This window comes from Sinocyclocheilus anshuiensis, unplaced genomic scaffold, assembly GCF_001515605.1.
Source record: "Sinocyclocheilus anshuiensis isolate Anshui unplaced genomic scaffold, SAMN03320099.WGS_v1.1 scaffold183, whole genome shotgun sequence".
In the NCBI taxonomy this organism is placed as follows: Eukaryota; Metazoa; Chordata; class Actinopteri; order Cypriniformes; family Cyprinidae; genus Sinocyclocheilus; species Sinocyclocheilus anshuiensis.
The window spans coordinates 1,401,241-1,422,605 of NW_015548309.1; the positions used below are offsets into that span (position 1 = coordinate 1,401,241).

At 38.4% G+C, this 21,365-nt stretch overlaps 1 protein-coding gene across 1 annotated transcript in view; it reads left to right on the forward strand.

Moving 5' to 3' along the window:
- The window catches only part of LOC107656220 (signal peptide, CUB and EGF-like domain-containing protein 1), a 64,877-nt gene that overhangs the window by 36,618 nt on the left and 6,894 nt on the right, over positions 1-21,365 (forward strand). The window contains exons 6-9 of the mRNA XM_016443983.1: positions 359-475; positions 8,810-8,926; positions 16,932-17,054; positions 19,337-19,579. Of these exons, the coding sequence (XP_016299469.1) occupies positions 359-475; positions 8,810-8,926; positions 16,932-17,054; positions 19,337-19,579 (600 nt within the window). The remainder of the gene's footprint in view (positions 1-358; positions 476-8,809; positions 8,927-16,931; positions 17,055-19,336; positions 19,580-21,365) is intronic.

The window sequence follows — 21,365 nt, forward strand, 5'->3', positions numbered from 1 at the left end:
TGTGCATTGAATTTATTTAATACACGAGTTTCACAATTTGAGTTGAATTACTGAAATAAATGAACTTTTCCACGACATTCTAATTTATTGAGATGCACCTGTATTGCACAGTGTATTAGATGTGAAATATTTAGTCAGTCTCTTTGTCCAGCCAAAGCCCTTTGACATCAGCAAAAGCTTTTGGACACATTTTGTCTTCCTTTGATAAGTTTATTTTACTATCCTAAATATACAAGATTATATACATTTTTATATAGCAAATATCTGTCCATGACTAAATATGTACCTTGATTAAAAGGGTGTCCATGGCAGTACACTTTTCTTTTTAGCCCTCCTCACAGTTCTTGTGTGTTGCCAGTGACATGTAACTATGGAAACGGTGGTTGCCAACACACATGCGATGACACCGACGTGGGGCCCGTATGTGGATGCCATCAGAAATATGCCCTGCATTCGGACAGCAAGACCTGCATTGGTAAGTCACTCTCTCATACACACACACACTGTCGTTTAGCTCTTCTTCATGGAAACCTTGGCCTCGTCGTATTTACACAATGAGCCAAGGGAGAGAGTGAGGTGAGTGAGCTTTACCAGGGTTATAAGTGCAAGGCTGTTTCTGACAGATTGGACAGAATGTTTGTTGAAGGAGTTTCTGTAGGCCGGCCGAATGGTCCATATCACCGTTACAGCACTGAGGGTCCCGGTACGCTGCGGTAAAGAGAGTGCATTGGGTTCTGGCATGGCTAACCCCAAAGATTGGCCTCACATCTCAGAGACGAGCACCCCACATCCCAGCCCATGTGTCATCCAGGAACAAACTGCTTCCTTGTGGTTGGGGGATCTGTAAACATGTGCAGTTCAATTGTAGCGTCCTTCAGTCATGAAGCAAAACTTTAAAGGCATAGTTCATCCAAAGATGAAAATTCTGTCATCATTTACTCACCCTCATATTATGCCAAACCTGTATGACTTTTTGTCTCCCGTGGAACATGGAAGGAGATTTGAACGTCTCTTTCCATAGAGTGAAAATGAATGGAGGCTGTTGAGCTACAAAAGTAATAGAAAAACACCATAAAAGTTGTCTCAAATCTCATTTTTGTTCACAAATAAATCTGGTGTGGTTTTAATGCACAGTGTTTAATGTGCACAAAGGCAAATGATATTTGCATATAATTTTATAGTGCTTTTTTGCAATTTTATAGTGCTTTTTTTAGGAATGCATGATAAATTGGATATATTGCTTATTATATTTAATTGTGCATGTTTATTTCTGCCTGTTTTACATTTTGATTGCCTAAAGCTCAAAATTAAACAAAAAAACATGAATAGTTTAATAACACTATTAAATATAACCTTTATCTGAGATTCATGACTATTCATTTTTTGTACTTTAGGTTATAATGTTGTAATGGCTAAATTTAAAACAAATGAAATTGGCTTATCAGTATCAGACAGGATTGTAATATCAGAGCATCTGTACCTTTTTTGTAGCTTCACAGCCCCGTCTTCATTCAGTTTTATTAGATGTCTAATGGAGCTACTGAAATGACCAAAATCACCTACAAATCCAATAAAATACTCTCTAATCGCATGTGCATACATTCAAATATGACACATAACCTTTATCTGAGATTCATGACTATTCATGTGTTGTACTTTAGGTTATAATGTTGTAATGGCTCAATTTAAAACAAATGAAATTGGCTTATCAGTATCAGACAGGATTGTAATATCAGAGCATCTGTACCTTTTTTGTAGCTTCACAGCCCCTGTCTTCATTCAGTTTTATTAGATGTCTAATGGAGCTACTGAAATGACCAAAATCACCTACAAATCCAATAAAATACTCTCTAATCGCATGTGCATACATTCAAATATGACACAACAGGTTTGTCATTAGTAACAATGACGAGAAGAGAAAATTCAGAGATTGACCTCATGTTTCATATATTATCTACAAATCCCAGCCCATGTGGCATCCATGAAAGCATCCAATCTGGATGGCAATGCTTGCTTTAGCAGTTAGCGGCTAATTCAATGATGGAAAAGCCCATTAGTTTTGACACTCAGGGAGTGACACAGCTAATTTGGTCAGTCATCTTCTCATCTGGCTTTCATGCTCTCATTGTCTCACACACACAGCTCCATGCGACTATTAGAGCAGAAAATGAGACTTCTGATGTATCTTTGCTCTAGTGAAACTACGTAAGGGTGGGTTGGGTGAAAGAGATGTGTGTACTTGTGTCGATTTGGGAAGAGGTGCTTGATGATGGAAATTTCATCGCTGAACTCTCAGTGTGCAAAATACATTCATCATCCTGATAATGGTGGAAAAACCAACCAGTCGGCCCATGGAGTTCTGCCATATTTGCAGAAAGGGAAAACTTAATATGCCATGTGGGTACGGCTGCATCCAGGGGCAATACTTCAGAAATGAAGAGGAAATAGGGGTTTTCTTTCTTTTTCGGTTCTCTCTTTCTTTAGAAATTCGGGAAGACAAATGACCCGTTGCAGGTAAGTTTAATTTTTATGCTTGTTTTCTTAGGGTGAACCTCGTGTCCTCTGCAATGTTTGACTGGCTTTTATGACTTCTTGTGCCAACGTGTGTGCATGAGTTCCAAAGAGCATCTTTTATGTCATTTGGCTCTCACAAGTCTTTGCCGTCTCCTCAATGAACTTGCTGAAACTGAAGGCCAGCTACCACATCATTATCTGATGAAAGTTTCTTCCTGTTACAAGGCTACATACGCCCCAAGTTTAACATTTAGATCAGTCGTTATCATTACTCAAGGTGTGTGTAAGCATAAAACCTTCCAGACAGTGTGTGTGCACATGAGCTGGGACTAAAACATTGTAATGAGGAGATTGAGAGCTAGTAGTTGGCAGGTGGGTTTAGTGAGCTCAAATGGGCTTGTGAGCAAGTGAAGGGTCATCAGTCATCAGAAGCACACAGGAAACACATTTACACTGTTATATATTTTTTATCGCACCACAGTGTGACCAATCAGATCCTCACGCTCAGTCCAAGATACTCCAAGATTTTTAGTGACATTAGAAGTGTGTTTAAAGGAGCATTTTGTTTATGTCGTCCTAGTATGTCAGTCGTCTTGATGCAAATGCACAAATGCCTTATTTATAATCAGGCATGATTGATTTTTCCACAAGCTTCCACAAAATTGTCCAGTAGCAGGATGGTTACAGAGATAACATAAATACTATTTGGCTGGTCATGTGATCTCAAAATGGTAAAACAGCTTTTATTATGCTACTGTTTTGTCTTAATCTCATGTGGTTGTACATAAATTCAAATGATTTTTCTTCTACTATTTAAGATTTTGTTGTGCAAAACATTTTAATGAAAGGAATAATGTGCATTGGGATAGTTCAGCCCAAAATGAAAATGGTCTCAACCTTCTGTCATTGCAAACCTGTATGATTTTCTTTGTTCTGTGAAAGAATAAAATAATATATTTTAAATAACTTTTTTTGAAATGAAAGTAAATAGGGTCCACTGCTGTTTTGGACCCATTCAGGGAACATATTAGTACCTAAATGATACATATTAGTACCTTTTACAAGGGTATTGCCTCCGAGACAGCTTTTGTACCTTTTTTCTGAGAGTGTGTGGGGAAAAAAATACACTGCAATTTTCTCAAAATATCTTCTTTAGCTTCCTGAAGTAAGTCAGTCATACAGGTTTGGAATGACATGAAGGTGAGAAAATGATAAGAATATTGATTTTTGAGAGAACTATGGCTTTAAATAGTTACCTTTTAGCATAATTTAAATGAATTTGAATGTTACTTTTTTATGGTTGTATGCACACACTTCCATTGGTCACAGGATCATAAGCACAAAATTGTGTTTTGTTGTACCTGCTGATTGCTGTACACTGGATTGGTTCGTCTCTCTCTGGCAGCTTAGAGCCCGGAGCAAATTCTCTCCCATCAAACTCAATCAATTCTTCCTTTCCAGCCTCCACGGAGCAACACCAAACGGCCGCAGGGACCAGAAGAGGAGTGTAGAGACTGCTCCCAACCCATCCCTGTCTCCCCTCTCCTCCTTTCTTCCTCCTCCTCTACCTCTCTCTCTGTCTCTTTGGACCCTTGCTGTGGTCTGTGTGTTTAGCTGTGCTGTGTGGGTCTGGTCTTTCCCTGTGTTTAGCGCTCCTTTAGGATCCCCCTTTCGCTCCTGTGTGTGCCGTGTCTCATGGGCTCCCTGCTCTTCCTCCTGCCTCTCTGGTGAAAGTTACTGATTGCCTGTCTTGTCTGCAATTTAAAGGGTGATTCTGACTGGAATAAAGAGATTTTTAAGCAAATCTACTAACGAATGCAAGAAAGAAAGGGTAAAACGGGTTAAACACACCTCTCAATTGCAGCCTGATCAACGGTAGCGCCCCCACCAATCAGAAAACAGCATCCCTTCTGACCAGCCAATCTGTACACCAGTCCCGCCCCCCTGCCTGACCCTCTGAAATCAGTCAGCCAATGGCATCTCTTCGTCCTTGATCCCTCCCACAACAAGCATGAACCAACCCCATCTGCAACCTTGAATAAAAAGTCACTAAACAATGCAAAACTGGCCTCCACTCCACTTTCATCTGTCACTCTTTTTTCATTTAGAGCGTCCCTCACTCCTCCTCATGCCAATTGCATGTTTTCCTTCTCCCTGCACTCTTGCTTTCTTCTTATCGGCTCACTTCCTGTCCTCTCACACTAACGCATGAGTTGTCATTCGCCTGCATGGTTTTGTCCGTGTGAAATTTGTTTCTATTCCGTTGTTTTTCCTTCTTTATTGGTAAAAAAAACATTAATAGTAACCCCTCTGTACTTTTTTTGGTTACTGTAGTCACATTAGAGGTAGTGGATAATTGATAATTTTGTCTTTTGCTTATCTATTTAATTTTTCTGTGACATCGCACTCACTCCAACCTCTGATTGGTGGAGTCCTCTAAATGTGGCCAGTCAGAGCCAAGTCTGTATACACTCAAATCATGAACACACAAATATACAGATAGATTTCTATAAACATGCGCACCCAATGTTATTCTAGTGTCCTCCAGTCTGTGACTGAAGACGGGAGGACAAACAGATTTTCAGTGCCTGATCTTAAAGGGAGGGTTCACCCAAAGCCATTTACTCTTCCTCATGTTGTTCCAAACCTGTATGACTAACTTTCTTCTGTGCAAAACCAAAAGATGGAAAAGAGTGGAAAAAAGGAAGAAAATGTGCAGACTCGTTTTCTTCCATACAATAGGACAAATGCTGTCAAGCACCAAAAACAAAAAGCACGATAAAAATCACTGGTCTCAATTTTGACCTTCGTTCAAATATGGCACATGAGGACGTGTAGCAGCAAACTAGCTATGACGCATTTCAATGTGCCATTTTTGAATTTATGCAAATGAAAATAAGATGATTTTCAGCAAATAAAGACTTAACATTTGGTCTGTTCCTCACACAAAGTTATCATATGTCATCAAAAATTTTGAAGTCATACATTCAAATATTCCACATCAGGACATATTGATTATTTTTGACATTAAACTTGGCATGACGCATCTTGATGTACCTTATTTGGATCTATGCAAACAAAAATAAGATGATTTTCAGCACAACAAAGACTTAAATTTTGTTGTTATTCTCACACAGCTTATATATCTTCAGAAGCCTACAAATATTGTCAGACGGGCTAAGTTTATGGTGCGTTTTTTATTTTTTTATTTTTAGAGCTTGACAGCCTCTGTCCCCTTTCGTTTAACAGAAAAGAGCAGTGTGAACATTCTGCTTAGTATTTACTATTGGGTTCTACAAAAGATAGAAAGTCAGACTGGTTTGGAACAGAGAAATAATGAAAGAACAGTCATTTTGGAGTGAACTGTCCCTTTAAGGCAAACGTCCACATCCTGATTGGCCCTTCTTGCCTCCACCCATTCAGGATTGGGCCCAAAACCCCACCCCCTTACACTCTAACACCAATCCTGTGCTTGTATCTGCATGCTCGGAAGCCATTACCATCCTCACAACACGCACCCGGCCATTCCCTACACTCGGAAAGCGGTTTTCTGCATTGACTCGACTGTCAAAACCAGTTGTAATATGTGTTCCATAGACAAACAGGCAACCAGCGCTGCCCCAGACTCTGTCATTCATCCACCTCTCGGCATGCTCCACCTTCCTCTCATGGAACCCACCATGAGACCTCCATCCTTCTCATGTCATCCTCCTTTCAGCTCCTCCTCTGTCACTGAGTGTCTACAGTGTCCTTTCTGTGTTCTGTTTTGTCATCATCTCATGATCATGCAGTTTGTCTTTTGACTTGTATCCAGCCTGCCCCTTCTTTTTCTGTATCTCTTGTATCTCTGTCTCTCTCTCTCTCTCTCCCTCCTTCACTGCTCGTCCTTTCTGTTGCTGAGGTAAACAAGTGGCCGTTTGATATGGAAGACGAACGTTGTGAAGACTTTTGAGAACTTGTCGACAAGTCACATGTGATGTCACCACCGTCTAACTCACTGACCTCATTATTTCACCAGCCAGTCTAAGATCATGTTCCAAGTTTCATGATTCACAAATGGGCCCATTATGACAGATTCACACAAATAGCTTGGCTATAGTAGTATCCTATAGTAGGATAGTGTGTTCTATCACACAGGAGCCACAGGAGAATGCTACATTTGACACTCGGCGTTCCCGCTTCATCCTGCCCTCTTGTCACAGCTGGGGCCAACAGCATCAGGATGTGACCAATCCTGACAAACTGGAAAATCGGTGTCAGAAAGAAAGCTTCTATTGTACCCAGGCATGATGGGGAAACCCAGAGACTGGAGAGGAGGAGAACAAGAAGAGAAAGTGAGACCCCGAACACAAAGAGGTGTTTTTAAAAGGTGGTCACTTAGCAGCAGGGGGGAATTGAAGGAATTTGATCTAAATAAACTGCCATGTGTCGGGCACATGTGGAAAGGGGCTGATTCTGATGTGTTGACCTCCAGAGCGTGATGCAAATAAACGTCACACACCTCTGGGCAGCTGTCTCTCGGCACCGAGCGTTGAAGATGGTGTGCAGCCCGGATTTACCACCTCATCTGAAAGTTGTTGTAGGCAATGAAGCCCTCGATCTGTGGTTTCCTCCACCTCCCAAAGAAGGGCTGCTTTTGAGCAGTGGGACGTTCAGTCAAATTCTCTCCAGTCATCTGTGGGCTTCTAGTTTTATCTGGCCATTCGCCAACAGGAGCCGACGAACACGAACATGATGGCTGAGGAATCTTCATCTTTCGTCTTGGAGAGATATATAAACATACAAATCCATCAATCAGAAGACCACTCCCATTTAGAGTTAACCACACCCCTTTTTGAGAATATTTGATGCAGGTATTTGGTGCAGACATTCACAGCTAACTTAATCAAACTTTGTTTGCGTGTCCCATGTACATGTCCCTGGGCAAAAGACGGTCCAGCTGTTCTTGGAGCAGTTGAATTGCCCATAGCATTAGACTCTAATAACAGGGTCTTTTGACATGCTTAATAAATCATTAACAGAAAGCCGCTTCACCCACTCCCTCATCCTGCAGAAAAAAACGTCCTGTTTTGGATGGAGATTTTCTACGCCTTGACTCTTTTGTATCCTCAATCAAATTCCCTGTGGGTCTTTGTCTTGGACTGTGTGGTCAACAAAAAGCAAACATGAAGGCTTATAGCAAAGATCCCAAATGGACATGTTGGCTCCCAACTTGACTGTAAATCTGACCATGAAAATCAGACTTCATAGAAGTTAACCTTGCACCGTGTGCTGACCAGGTGTGATTATGGGCATAAAATCTGGTCCAATCAGAACATATCTGATGTTTAATATAGATTGTGGAGTGAGAGTTTGGACTAATGAGATTTCACAGTGGGTGGAGCTACTGACAAATCTCATATACATATGTGGCTGTTTTTTGCATAAAATGATTGTTTCATATGAACATGATTGTGTGATGACATCACATGTAAGACAAGTTAGCAGCTGGAACATTGAGTATTTAAGTTGCATATTGAGTTTCATATATTACATTTCATATATTACGTTTTAATGGGTAAACCAGTTTCATATGCTTCCAAATGCAAGTAAAACAATGTTTGTTTTTTTTTCAATTGATCTGCTTGTTTTGACTTTCTCTCCACAGTCATTCATGTGACAAGACTAACCATCTCACCCTCTGGTTCCACTCTCCACATTCAGAAACACTGTCCTTTTTCTGATTTCCCTTCTGTTAACTTTAACCTCAGGAAAAAGCACAACTATTTCCTTTTGTTTGTTTTTAATTTCACATTTTGATTGACAAAGCTGCCAAGGAAGTCTTTATCTTTGGCTTTAGGAAGGCTGAGGGATGGTCCTGATTTCATGCAGTATGTGTTTCATGTCTGTCACGAACCTTGTCATCTTCTAAGGTTAAGTGCTGTATTAGTTTCGTTATTCCTAATAAACTACCTGCTGCACCCATTGGGATTAATTTTTTACATTCACCCTTCCAAAAAAATAGCCGCAGTCAAGCCTAGCTCTCAAAACAACTTACAACTTAGTTCTTAGTTAACCGTCTAATACTGTCAAAAACTGTTTAAAAGTGATTTATAATCCTGTTTATGCTCCCTTACTTCCTCTGTCTGCTCCAAAAAAATAGCCGCAGTCAAGCCTAGCTCTCAAAACAACTTACAACTTAGTTCTTAGTTAACCGTGTCTAATACTGTCAAAAACTGTTTAAAAGTGATTTATAATCCTGTTTATGCTCCCTTACTTCCTCTGTCTGTCCCATCCTGTGTGTTTGTTTACCCAGAGACCTGTGCGGTGAACAACGGCGGTTGCGATCGCACCTGCAAGGACACGGCCACCGGGGTGCGCTGCAGTTGTCCGGTGGGCTTCACCCTTCAACCCGACGGCAAGACCTGCAAAGGTCAGTGTAGATGTGTGGTGTTTGTGTGACTTGTGTTTAAAGTTGCAAGGAGCATGTCCTGATTTCCTCCCTCCGTGTGCTTTTGAATGTCAGGGAACAATTTGAGATTTCCTGTATTTAGACTGCAAGGCTCGGATTAAATTGGAGACGCGTTATTAAATGAATTCTTTTGCTCAAAATGGTCAGTATTGGTGGATGTGTGGGGGTGTGTGATCCCAAGCCAAGACCAACTTGCCTTACGTCCTTTTGTCCTGTCGTGTGGAATGGGTCGGTGATGGCCGTGTTGTTATTGCTTTGGCTGCGAAGCATTTCTTCTTCCGAAATTCCAGCTTTGACGTCAATGACCAGGGGTTTCAAAGTAAAACTACTGCGGAGCGATCTTGGCACAGGGTGATGGTGGGTTCTCTCTAAACAAACACACTCAAGAACTCACTGACCATACTATGATCCAAGAGACCTGCACACTTCAAAATGAACTGCTTCCTGTTCTACCTAAATTGGTGATGGTGAACGAGTATCTCTGTATGGGCACCTGTGGGTCGCTTCAGGAGAATGTGTCTGAAATAGACTGCTTTTTCTATTCATTTTCCTGAGTGGTTGCTGTAGTGACGAGGCATGGTCATGTCATGTGACGGTTTCTTCAAGAAGGAAGAGAATGTAGCACGAATGTACAGCAATACGCCTCTGCAGCCCCTGTTTGATTAGTGAGGCTGTCATACAAAACCACACACACATATAAACACACAATCATAGCGCCATCCTAAGGTTAGAAGGCCTTTATAGACCTTTCTTTTCTGTGCTGATGTATTTCCTGTTGAAACAGGAAGTTTGGGCGAAACCCTTTTTTTGTGAATAATTAAGAGGCTTTCGTTTGCATCACAGCCAATAGAATGATTTGCTACTGAAAAAAAATAGCATAATATGCAAGTTTACAAGTGCAAGATGAGTCATCAATATTTACTATACAGTACAGTAGAAATACTGTAAATTTATCTAGAAAAATAATGTAAGGAAGTAAAAAAAAATACTGTAAATCTAAATATCTGCTGAAAAAGCTCTAGTTAATCCAGCCTAAGCTGGTTTGCATGTTTTTAAGATGGTTTACAATGGTGTCCCAATGTGGACAAACTGTTCAGTGGCTGAAACCCTTTTAAAACCTGCTGACCGACTGGTTTTGTGGTCTTTAAATGTTTCCAACCGTTTTATCTTGTAACATACAATAATGTACCCTTTTGTGAGTTTTAATATAATGGCATTAGAGGGGTGTAATGTTTTAGCATGAGGTGTTTTGTGTATCTCTTTGATTGTACAAAAATTTGTCCCTGAGTGCAAGATGAGTCAATATTTTACTATACAGTAGAAATACTGTAAATTTATCTAGAAAAAATAAATGTAAAGAAGTAAAACTGATTTAGAATGGTCTCCCAATGTTGACAAGCTGTTAAGTGGCTGAAACCTTTTTAAAACCAGCTGACAGACCAGCCAACCATTTTAGGCTGGTTTAAAATGTTTTTATCAGCATTGAAAGGTTCATTTTGTCGACTTTTTAGGAGTTTGCCAGCTTTAAAGCTAATAGAAATGAAGTTCAATTTTACAACATCTTTAAAATTGTCCCATTTTTTTATCTTGTACTTTTTTGTGAGTTTTAATATGATGGCATTAGAGGGGTGTATTGTGTATCTCTGTGTTTGTACTGTAAGATGGATGTTGGTCTGGTTCAGCTGTGACCCGCCCTAATAATTAGGCCCGCCTGAGGGTCTGCCTTCATAAATCCAGCAAAAGGCCTTAGATCTGTTCACTGACACACCATTTATCACACACACACACTCATGCACTCACACACATACTTTCAGGTCAATTATCACAGGTGTGCTGTACCAGTGACCGCTTATTACTGCCTGTTAGTGAACTCTGTAAAAATAGCATGTAATCAAGCTCGTTAGTAAAAGAACAAGGGTGCAAAAACAGGGCCGAGCATCCACCTAAAGGATGTTACATTGGACTCTAACTTAGGCTTGCTGCGATAGACGGTGTTTTCGGTTATACCGGTGTTAAGCCGCAACACCGGTTACGTAATTTGCCTACCTCGGCACCGCCCCCCACCGTCGTTTTGATTTATTTAAAGAAACAAAAATCATTTAGCCTAGTTCAGTTAGAGGACAGACACTTTTAAAAACTAAACGCTCAATGCAGCGTGCCGAACCATGCGTGAATGACAGTGCACCACAGAGCAGGAGTCCGATTTTATTTATCACGTGAGGAGAGTGAGTCGAGCTGACTGACAAGAGTGAGGGGAGAAAGACAAGACGATGGCAGAAGATTGTTTAGAAAGGAAATGCAAAGGCGCCTGTTTGCCAATATTTTAGATTTTGAAAAGCCTATTGACTGGAAGTTTTTTTTAAACATTCGTTTCTTATTTATTTGATTCCACCGTGTTTGCTGATTACTTTATTTAAACTTTGTTTATTTTATTTATTTTAATTTACATCAAGGTGTATCTGCCGTGCCTCCAAGCTTTCTTATTCGTTTTGCTAATAAACGTTCTATGTTTCTTATTTATTTGGTTCCACAGTGTTTGCTGATTTTCAGTTTTCAAGCTATTTGAAAGCCAAGAAATCCGAGGAAAAGCTCAAACGAACAATTGCTTGATGCCGAATTGCGGCAATTGAATGATTAAATTAAATTAAATTAAATTAAATTGAAATAATTAAAAAGTGAAGCCATTTGAAAGCTAAGAAAAGAAGGTTTTCGCCCCCCCCAACACCCCAACGGTGATATCAGTATTACCGGTGTTGTCACACATCGATTAACCGGTGGGAAAATGTCATGACCAAACAGTACATCTTTAACAGACTATTTAGCCGATGGTTATTGGGTTAGATTTAAATCTGTGGAGGCTGGAATAGATGAAAGCACAATAATGATATTGTTCAATGTTCATCCTTCATATGTAATTGGGATGTAAATGTTGTGCATAACAGAAAAGACACAAGTGCCACTTGTGTAATAACCCAGGCAACTCTGCACTTTTACCAACGTTAACCACAGACTAAACAGAAAAGTGCATCTCATTCAGATCACGCTGCTATAATAAGTGTGTGTGGGTGCGTGTAAATGTCTACAAATGACCTTTCCTTATTTTTCCACTGTCGTCTTCACTTTATTTCTCTCACACTTTCTTTCCCCTCCTCACTGAGTGGTCTCGCAGGGAGCTGCCCCATCTTGTCTCTGTAACATAAGCATTTCAATATAAACTATTTAGGGCATGTTTAAATGCCTGAATTTGATAAAAGGCCCTTCGTCTGCGATGACAGACAGGAGAGCCCGGCCAGCTCGCTGACAGACACAAACTCGATCGCACGCGGGAACATATCGAGCGAGAGGGAGAGCAAGGGAGGCTAGAGAGAGTGATTGAAATGACTGCGAACAGTTTCCAGATGTTTGATTAGAAGGTGTGTGTGTACGGTGTCATGGGGGGAAATGAATTATGGGAACGAACAGTTTATCTTGTGTGCATGTGCTCATATCTCTCTGTGTGTGTGTGTGTGTGTGTGTGTGTGTTTCTTCGGTCCGGCTGATGGTACCCCAGGCACGTCTCCGCTGGCCTGCATATTTGCGTGTTTGGGGCTGAAATGGTTTGAAAGGAGAGCTCGAGATCCACTTTCCTGCAGAGTTTAGCTCCAACCCTCATCACACACACCTGAACAAGCTGCAGGTAAGTGTGTTTAATCCAGGTTAGAGCTAATCTCTGTAGGAAAGTGGATCTTGAGGTCCAGAGTGTAAGTAAACAGTGTTTCTCAAGCGTCCTTTCGATTGTCCATATCAACATATTATGCTCTGATGCCTCTGACTTAAAGCTGAATGGCTGGAGGTAGGATACACCCCTAACAGACTTTGAGTTCAATAATGATTGCCCAATTTTATGTTATTTTTTTTTTTTTATCTAGTGTGAATCAAGCTGTGTGTATTGCCTAAATGTATTTATACAGGAATATACAATCATGTATTACATTAAAAAAAAATTATAATAATAACATTTGAAAATATAAAATAAAATAATGTTTTTTTACTTATTTAAATTGAATTATTTAAATTATTGACTATTATCTTACTTTTTAAAAAATAAAATAGTTTTTATAATAAATTTTGAATAAATATTTTGTGTGTGTGTGTGTGTGTGTGTGTGTTTCTTCGGTCCGGCTGATGGTACCCCAGGCACGTCTCCGCTGGCCTGCATATTTGCGTGTTTGGGGCTGAAATGGTTTGAAAGGAGAGTTTAGCATTTGTTAACCATGCTGATTACTGCTCTTCTGCTGCTAGTATAGCTGTTAGTATAGCTGACTAGCAATAACCATGCTATCTAACCATGAATCTATCATTGCCAATTATCACTTTAACTTTGAGTCTCATTTAATTACTCTGTTTCCCCCTTTAGAAAAATGTCCACTGATTTGTGCACAATAAAACAAATTGAGTTAAATTAAATATATTAGTTTATGAATGGCATTGTATATTATTATTATTACTTGTAAAATAATAATGCTAATGCTAATAATAATAATAATAAAATATTAATAATAAGTCTAATAATTATTATTATAGTAATAACAATAACAACAACAACAACAACAACTCTTCTTATAATTATGATGCCGTATTTTTTATTATACATATTAATGAAGACAAAATGATTAATAATAATAATAATGTATGAGTATTAAAATATGTATAATAATTGACAGTAATGATAATAACAATAGTAATTATTATATTTATTATGAATTATTTTAATACTACTACTACTACTACAACTAATTATTATTATTATTATAAAATGTAAATTAATAAATTAATAAGAGTTTATTTAATTTTACAGAAATATGTGGAAAAAGTTTTTTTTTTAAATATATCAATTTTTTGGGAAAAAAGTTGGTTTTTGCATGCACTATAATTACTTAATTTTAAGTTGTTCAGGTAAGTAAAATTTAAATCTTAAAGATATTCAGTTTTGTTTGAGGAACTTATTAACTAAGATACCCATGAGCAAAACGTTATATTCTGCTTTGTTTTTCTGAATTAGGTTTACTTTTGAATTGGTTAATTGAATTGTAAAATAAAATAAATAATGTAATTTTTTATTTTATTTTATTATTATTATTAGTTATTTTATTTTACTTTATTTATTTATTTTATTTATTTTTTGCTATTTTTCTGTATTGTCTGTAGGACTTTTGCAAAGATGCTGCTCTGTTGTTATGATCTGTGATTGTCTGATCTCCACCTGTCTAAGTAGGTGATTCTTGATAAATATGCAGTGTTGTTCTGACCAGATCTTGATGCTGTTAGGGTCTTTTCAGAATGCTTACCTGTCCTCACAGTTACCAGTCAGCACTGTGTAAAGTCTACTGTAGAGCTGGTAAGGGTCATACAGCAGGCCTGTTTTCTCCCTCAGATCTCCAGTTCTCTCTGTAATCGGGACAGTGAGCTCTGGCACAGAGGATCCATTTGTATTAATACATGCCGAGCCGAGTAATCCGCACAATAGCAGCCAGTCGGCATCACCTCGGATGACACTGAGATGCCCCGACGGACCCCCGCACGCTCCGAAGAGTTTTAGTGTCGGGGGCGAAATCACGCTCGTTTTTCCTGGCGGCTCTGGACATGCAGCGCCTGTGTTATTACATGGCAAAATCCCTTTATGAACAAAGCAAATAAAACAGGCCATTTAAATCTCCAAAAAATACACTGGAGCGTTCAACGGCGCATTTCTCAGAGATTAGCTAGCCTGAGGTGAGCAGCCTGAAAACGATCGGCAAAAACACTCCTTTTGTTGAAAACTGTCCCAACTTATTTGTAGAGGTTCATGTTTCCACAAATGCATTAATTTTAATTGCTTTTTGCTCTAAATTTTGGTAAGGCTACACACATCCCTGAGTACAGCCGTTCGCTCTGGAGCTCATGGGGATTCCACATTCTTCTTGCGAGCTTGCTTGCTTTCTTTCAAATCGGATCAGGTTAGCAGAGCACTTGTTTTTTTAAAGACGTTTCTGAGTGCTGTGTGTGTTTACTCTCCTCGTTTCCGATCGAAAATCGATGTAGATGAATCCTCTCAGCCTCTCAGCCTCTCACCGTCGCTGCAGTTGTTTATCATTTACAGATGTGAAAAATGTCCAATGTTTGCTTAAACTCAAAGCTTATTTAGTCCCATTAAACTTCATTATGTGGAATATCATTAGCCCCCTGCCTGCGCTAAGGAGCCATTGGAATAAAGTGCATGTTTGTGTGTGAGTGTTTTCGGGAAGTGTGAATGCTCAATCACTGTTAAATATTCCATTATGTCATTTATGCATTAATGTTTTTACTCTGTTAATGAATCAGCATGATGTTATACTAGCTATCAAGCTCCTAGACAACATCTTTTCAATGCAGAGATTCTGATGATTTATTAATATAATGGGCATTGTCAACTATGACTATAGAGTGTGTTAACCTGAACAGGTAGACAGAAAATAGACTGATTAATTCCTGGTTAATATTTCTATTCTATTCTATTCTATTCTATTCTATTCTATTCTATTCAAACTGTGTGTGTTGCAGAGTTGTAAAGATGAATGATTTAGGTGGTGTAAGATTGTGTGGATTTTAAAGCCAGCAGGGAAATTGTGGTCACAGCTCCAGTTTGAATGATGCTGATGTTGAATGCTGAAACAGGAAGCATATAATCATATAAATCAAATGATGTATAGTTCCAGTTTCTGTTTAAAAGAGAGTGATTCATATATTTTTCAATCTAGTTGACACAGTGTAACTTTTAGCATAGAGTTGTACAACTATTTGACATTTGATAACTAAGGTTACCTGTTAAAGTCTACTTCATACAGTTGGATCCAGAAGTCTGAGATCATATTGAAAATTTGCTGTACAAATTCTAATTTAAACCTTTAAAAAAAACAGGGAGTTTTATCATTTTGATGTATTTAAAACAAAGAAAGTTTGATATAAAATTTTTTTGTTTTCACTAGTGAGCTCAGACTTTTGTACTCTACATGTTTCAGTTTTTCTTTCTAAATAATTCATTTTAAAAGTATGCTACAGATCTTATATCGTTATACAGATCTTATATCTTATACCGTTCAAAAGTTTGGGTCCTTTGGACCTTTGGGTCTTATGTTCATCAAGGCTGCATTTATTTGATCAAAGATACAGAAACGTTAATACTAATGTTAAAAGAAACAGTAATATTGTGAAATATTATTACAATTTAAGATAATTGTTCTATTTTAATATATTTTAAAACACAATTTATATCTGTGATGGCAAAGCTGAATTTTCATTCATCATTACTCCAGGCTTCATGGTCATGATACTTCAGAAATCATTATAATATGCTGATCTGTTATTTAAGAAACATTTTATTATTATTATTATTATTATTATTATCAATGTATATCATGTATTCACAGTCAATTTAATGCATGCCTGTTAGTTTAAACGAGATTATTTAATATTAAAATTTGAATCTGAATAAAATGAAACCATAATGACTTGTTGATTTGTGTAAATTGGCACGTTACCTGCCTTATGTAATGGTGCCGCCCCATGTTCAGATAGCATGTGTATCTGTGGTCTTAAGCTTACTGCAAACTTTCTGTCCCACCTCAGTTCAGTTAATATTAGTGCAAACCTGAGCCAACGTGTGTTTGCTACAGCTACTGAAATAACTGCAGAGGAAACCCCAAAATCCACACACACACACACACACACACACACACACAGTTTCCTACACATTTGTTGACAGGATTAGCTTTTATTGGGTTTGTGGACGGCGTGCCAGGGTTGGCTGATATATTTAAGATGATGTTGTGAAGGTGTGTATGTGGCTGCCTGTTTAGGATAACCGTTTATATATCCAAAAAGCTGTTTATGAGAATACTTGTACTGGTTTTATACCCCCATATTAGTGTTTTTCACCATTATTATCATTATCTCTTCCTCTTCTCTGCAGACATCGATGAATGTTTGGAGAATAATGGAGGATGTGATCATTTCTGCCGGAACACGGTGGGCAGTTTTGAGTGCAGCTGTCAGAAAGGACACAAACTCCTGACTAACGAACGCACCTGTCAAGGTGAGTCACCTTTCACACTACATATTGTTTCTGCTTTCTGGGTGGATTTACAAATTAATGTTTTAGATGTAAATGGGTCTTTTACTATTAGACTTTAAGATTTGCCTTAAAGGGATTGTTGACCCCAAAATAAAAATTCTGTCATATGGCTTGCTTTCTTCTATGGAATAAAAAAGGAGATATTTAGCAAAATGTTCAGGCTGCTCTTATACTTACTTAATACAACTTCAAGCTCAGTATCAATCAAAAAGTATCAGAATGGACCTAAATGTGTTTTTTTATTGAGTGAACATCTTCCTCTCCACTGTAGTTTTCTTCTGTTGAAGAAAAAAAATGAGATGCTTAGCAAAATGTTCAGGCTGCTCTTATACATACAACAACTTAAAGCTTCAAAACTAACAATAAAAGTATTAAAGTGACATACATGACTAAAAATTATATTATATATTTGTTTTATTCATAAATTTAGGTAGGTTTTAAAAATCTTCCTCTCTGCTGCAGCTCTCAAATTGCAGTCATACTTGTACAACAACAGCTTGACATTTTTCTGAATAACGACTGTCTATGAATCTTTCTGAATATCTGTCCGTTTATCGCACAAAGCCATCATACAACTTAAAAAGATTTGGAAAATAGTGCAAGTATAGTTTTGGGGTTCTTTTTTTTTTTTCAATTTTGGAGCTTGGCGCTAACTGTTCACCACCTGCTGTTTTGTATGGAAAAGAACAGCATTAACATTCTGCAAAACATCTTCATTTTTATTTGAAGAATTTACATTTTGGGTAGACTAATATTTAAAACCAACGATGCCTACATTGGGCGACTTGTGGATAGAGAAGCTGTCTTCACACACTGTCCCAAACCTCCTCATCAAAAGCACCTCATGGGCTGGCTGTTGTTTGGTTGGGATGCTGGTAACCGTTTTGTGTCGTATGAGATGTGTGTGTGTTTAGTTGAGTTTACTGGAGGTGAATGGTAGCAGATTCCTGAAAGCATGTCGGAGCACGAGTGGGAGTACAAACAGAAATTATTTTATTAAGCTAAACCAAAACACCACACCACCCTATTCCTGGCTATCAATGTGTGGGGTGTGTATGTGTGTTTTTATTGAGGGGTGTGTTGGTGAATCGCTATGTTTTGGCTGCACCAGCTCTGCTAAGATGATCTATCCATCTTTCTTTTTGTCATTCTTATCTCTTTTTGTGTATTATCCCTTGATTTATTTTTAAAGCTACACTTTTAGTTTTTAATTATTTATTTGCTTTTTTATTCTCTTGATGACAGACGATCTATCAGGGGAAAAATAGCTGCCAGTCTGGTGTGGTTGTAACAAGTTAACTTTTTTTAAACATTTTGACAGCAGTGATGCTAGGGAGTTGTGGACAGTTGCCAGGCTGTTTCTGTTTGGTTACTAAGGTGTTCTGAGTGGGTGCTAGGGCCTTGCTAGATGGTTACTATGGTGTTCTGGGTGGTTGCTACTATAGGTGGTTTCTAGGTTGTTCAGGTTAGTTGCTATGCACTTTCTATGTCGCTATTAGGATGGTTGCCTGGTGGTTTCGAGGGTGTTCAGGGTAGTTGCTGTGTGGTTGTTAGGAAGTTTAATATGATTGCTAGGGGGTTTCTAGGGTTTAAGGGGTAGTTGCTATGCAGCTCACTAGAGTATTCTTGGTGATTGTTAGAATGCTGCTAGAGTGATCAGGATGGTTGCTAGGTGGTTTCAAGGGTGTGTTCAGGGTAGTTGCTGTGTGGCTGTTAGGATGTTCAGGGTGGTTGCTAGGTGGTTTCACAGTAGCTTCTAGGGTGTTCTGGGTGATTAACGTTGCTAGAGTGATCAGTGTGGTTTCTAGATAGTTTCTAACGTTTTCAAGGTAGATGCTATGTGGCTGCTAGGGTGTTGCTATGGTGTTCTCGATGGTTGCTTTCTGGTCCAATCCTAAAGAGTCTGGTCACCATAATTTGGGCTATAGATATGACACGGATCTCTCTCTTTCATTGCTATGGTATTTTTTTTTATTTTTTTTATGGTATTTTGTCACCTATTTTTAGGTGATAAAAATCTTATCACTTAGGCCACATTTACATTACATGGTTCAAGTGACTGAATTCCGATTTTTTTCACACCACTATAAAAAAGTCAAAAGAGTTTCTCTTTTAGGATACTGATGGTGAGTAGGATACTGATGGTGAGTATCCAAGGATCCTGATGTGGACGATTTGTTGCAAGGCCGAAGTCAGGCCAATGACTCTCTAGACAAATTCCCAATACTCTGTCATCCTGACAGCCAACCCTCTCCACTCACACACACATATATCATACACATGCACTACAAAACATTACTCGGGTGCATGCAGCACCTGGACCTGGAACATCTGTTTAAACGTTTTTTTTTTCTATGTGCGTGTGTGTGATTTAGACTCTGAGAACAGTTACACTCTGAGCTGCGGTGTACCTGTCCAGGCAGGTAAAGTTCCAGTGAAGAGGAACATCACTACTTCCAGCAGTAGCTCCATGCAAACCTGCACAGGTACATCTTACATCTGTCTACATCCTTGTTTAAATACATATATAAATAATTAAACGTGTGATGAAAATAGTCAAATAAATAAAATAAATTGGTGGCCAAATGAAAAATGGTTAAGGAAATGCTAAACTCATCCTAACTGTTTTCTTTTAATCACTCATTTATTTCTGAATGTAGTTCCGCATTTATTTCTCCTCTGCACAACATGCTAATGAGAGGGAGTCAACCTGCTCAAACACAAAATATATATCATAGTTTAAAGCTCAATAGCATTTGAGGAGAATGACTTACAGTAACACAACCAACTGTAACGTGTTCATGTAGACATATGTAAATATTGCTATTTATTTCTTTACGAATATGGGCTAAAGCAGAAAATATGCCAAAATTTAAAGCTCAATAGCATTTGAGGAAAATTACTTACAGTAACACAACCAACTGTGAAGTGTTCATGTAGTTCTCAGTTATAATGCACACCTTTTAGATTTTTGATATTTATTAAAATAAACAGTAAATTCATATCTACACTGTAAAAAAACTTCTGTAGAAATTACAGTAACTAACTGGCCACAGTTCGCTGGTAACTTAATGTAATTTTATTTTGTAGCAAAAATACTGTATTTTATTTTACCGTGTCATTTAACTTGCTGTAAATGTATTTACAGTGTAATATTGTTTAACTGTAAAATATTTTATTATTGTATTCATTTTTTGGTCCTTTCTTGAGTAATGCATTTTAAAACAATAGAAAATATACTGTTATACTGTAAAGTTTACTGTAATTGGTTTGCTTCACTTTTCAGTTACTGTAAAACTATATGCACAAATTGTAAAATTAGCAGTTCCATTAAATAACAATGGAAAAAAAAACAATGACAACTGTGTAACTTCATATTTTTAATTTTCCCAAGCAGCTGTGGTTGCTGCCAGTAATTAACTGTTAATATACAGTTCTCTACAGTTGATTTACATCTCTTTTTTACAGCGAACTGCTGCCAGTTAGTTACTGTAATTTCTACAGGAAGTTTTTTACAGTGTAGATATGAATTTACAGTTTATTTTAATAAATATCAAAAATCTAAAAGACAGGTGTATCTCTTTTCTTTCCCTTTTCTCCTTTTTTTCTGTTTACTTTCCTGTATCTCCTCTCTTTTTTCTTGTTTCCTTTCCGTTCCTTTGCTTTCCTTGCACCATAAGTCTAGTATGTCTTACATCTCAGACTCTCGGTTCACTAAGGGCGCAGACATTCACATGCCCTTGCCTTGTGCCAGAATGCCTCTCTGGCTTTTTTGGCCCCTCCAGCAGAGATCAGACAGGACAACTGTAAACAACTCATGTGGCATGACCTGTTCCACTCCATTACATTGCATGACAGACACTGGATCACTAAAAAAGGGCTCAGAGAATTAGTACAGGTCCCATCATTCAACCCTGCTGAGGTCACAAACACGCTACTATTATCCCCAGTACTCTCTCTTTCCCAGCTCTCAGAATTCGACATTCCCCATGTGGTTCGTTGTGTAGATATTGGACAGCAAAGCAAGACTCGGACAGACAGACTGCTTAGAAATACTCTCGCATACACACACACACACACACATACCGCTTCTTATTTTGGACGGCATACATAGGAATGCTGTGAACCTGAGTAAATGACTGTGCTGGCTGCACGTCTACATGCTGAAAGATTTGAAATACACAGACGGGATTCTACCACAGCGGCTCCTGAGGGCCTCTACACATGGGGCCCGGGGAGAACGAGTAAACAGACAGTTCACGCTCGATTCAC